This window comes from Leishmania donovani, chromosome 22, assembly GCF_000227135.1.
Source record: "Leishmania donovani BPK282A1 complete genome, chromosome 22".
NCBI lineage: Eukaryota > Euglenozoa > Kinetoplastea > Trypanosomatida > Trypanosomatidae > Leishmania > Leishmania donovani.
In genome coordinates this window covers 497361-498941 of record NC_018249.1, presented here as the reverse complement: position 1 = coordinate 498941, position 1581 = coordinate 497361, and the positions used below count along the sequence as shown (strand labels likewise).

At 59.7% G+C, this 1581-nt stretch overlaps 1 protein-coding gene across 1 annotated transcript in view; it reads left to right on the top strand.

Annotated features, from left to right (window-relative positions):
* The window catches only part of LDBPK_221110 (ribonucleoside-diphosphate reductase small chain, putative), a gene marked incomplete at both ends in the record, with an annotated part of 810 nt that extends 430 nt beyond the window's left edge, over window positions 1-380 (top strand). Inside the window, one exon of the mRNA XM_003860810.1 lies at window positions 1-380. This exon is cut by the window's left edge and continues 430 nt beyond it. Coding sequence (XP_003860858.1) covers window positions 1-380 — 380 coding nt within the window.
* Window positions 381-1581: the final 1201 nt, after the last annotated feature.

The following is a 1581-nucleotide window of genomic DNA, read 5'->3' as shown; positions in this document are numbered from 1 at the left end:
AGGGCCTACACACGGACTTCGCATGCCTGCTGTACAACTCGCACATCAAGCACAAGCTGCCGCGCGAGCGCGTGCTGGAGATCATCGTGGATGCGGTGAACATCGAGCGCGAGTTCATCTGCGACGCGCTGCCGGTGCGGCTGATTGGCATGAACGCGGAGCTGATGGCGCAGTACATCGAGTTCGTCGCGGACCGGCTGCTGGTGTCGCTCGGCGAGGAGAAGCACTACCGCTCGACGCAGCCGTTCGACTTCATGGAGATGATCTCGCTGCAGGGCAAAACGAACTTCTTCGAGAAGAAGGTGGGGGAGTACCAGAAGGCTGGCGTGATGAGCACGGAGGGCACGTCGAAGAAGTTCTCCCTCTCGGAGGACTTCTAGGCGACGTCTCTGTGTATGTGCTGCTGCTGCTGCTGTCGCTGCCAAATTCTCCCTGCATTCCATCGCGAGCGCGACGCAATGACGCATGCTGCGCGGGCAGCGTCCGTGCGGGTGCGGCTGCCGCACGCACCTCCTTTTCCCCTTTTCGACTCCTTCACGCGCACGCACACACCACACACACGCTCCGCTCCTCGCGTGCACACACTCGCGTCTTCCATAGATGCAGGCACGGACGCCGCTTCTGCGTATTTTTATTCCCCTTTTTCGTTCTTCCGGAGTCGGTTCCGTACATGAACGTCGCATAACCACGACGTGATTGTTTTGGGATATGCGCGTGTAGCCTTGGCAGTATTTTCTACTCTCCGAACACGCGCGTGAGTGTGACTATGACGTGTGTCTCTCTCTCTATCGGTGAGTTGGTGTATGTGTGTCTTTCCTCCTATGAAGGCTGCCGGCCCCCATCACCGCTGCCGGCACACACGCACACACACCATCAAACTCTGCTTCCTGCCCTTTTCCTTCTTCTCTTCCTGCTCTTCTCGCTTCGGCTGTTGTTTAACTTCCTCAACGCCCCTCCACCAACAACACGCAGGTATGCGGTTACTCGACAAGGCACACGAACATATCCGGGCGCAGCCACAAGCACGCCAGCACACGAAGACAGGCAGAGGCACAGCGAGACGCTGGCATGGGCAACGGCTGTGCCCATGCAACACGAACACGCGCACGAGGATGCAACGCCGGCCTCACAGTACTGGCACACCTCTATGACTGTGCAAGCTTGTAAGTCGTCGTGCGTGTGTTTGTTAACGTGTGGTGGCTGGCTGCGAGTGACCCCCCATTCCTCCTTCAGTGTTGTGCACACTGGGAGGCGTTAAGGAGACACGCAGCGGCGCGTATCTCTCTGTCTACGTGTGTGAGTATGCATACGTGTGCCTTTCCGTTTGATTCGTGTTTTACTGCACCCTCCCTGAAGACGGCCGGACGCACGCCTCAGCGCGCGGCACCACGGGGTCCAGCACCCCTTCCACTCTGTGTGCGGAGGCCACGCAGCCCCCCTTATCCCTGCCACTGCCGGCCGGCGTGTGGTGGGGACAGGGCCAGGCACCCGTGTCGTGGGGGAGGTGGATGCAATGAATCACTGCTGATGTCGGCGGCGACGTCGTGGACGGTGTTGCGTGGGCGATACCTGCGACCGTGA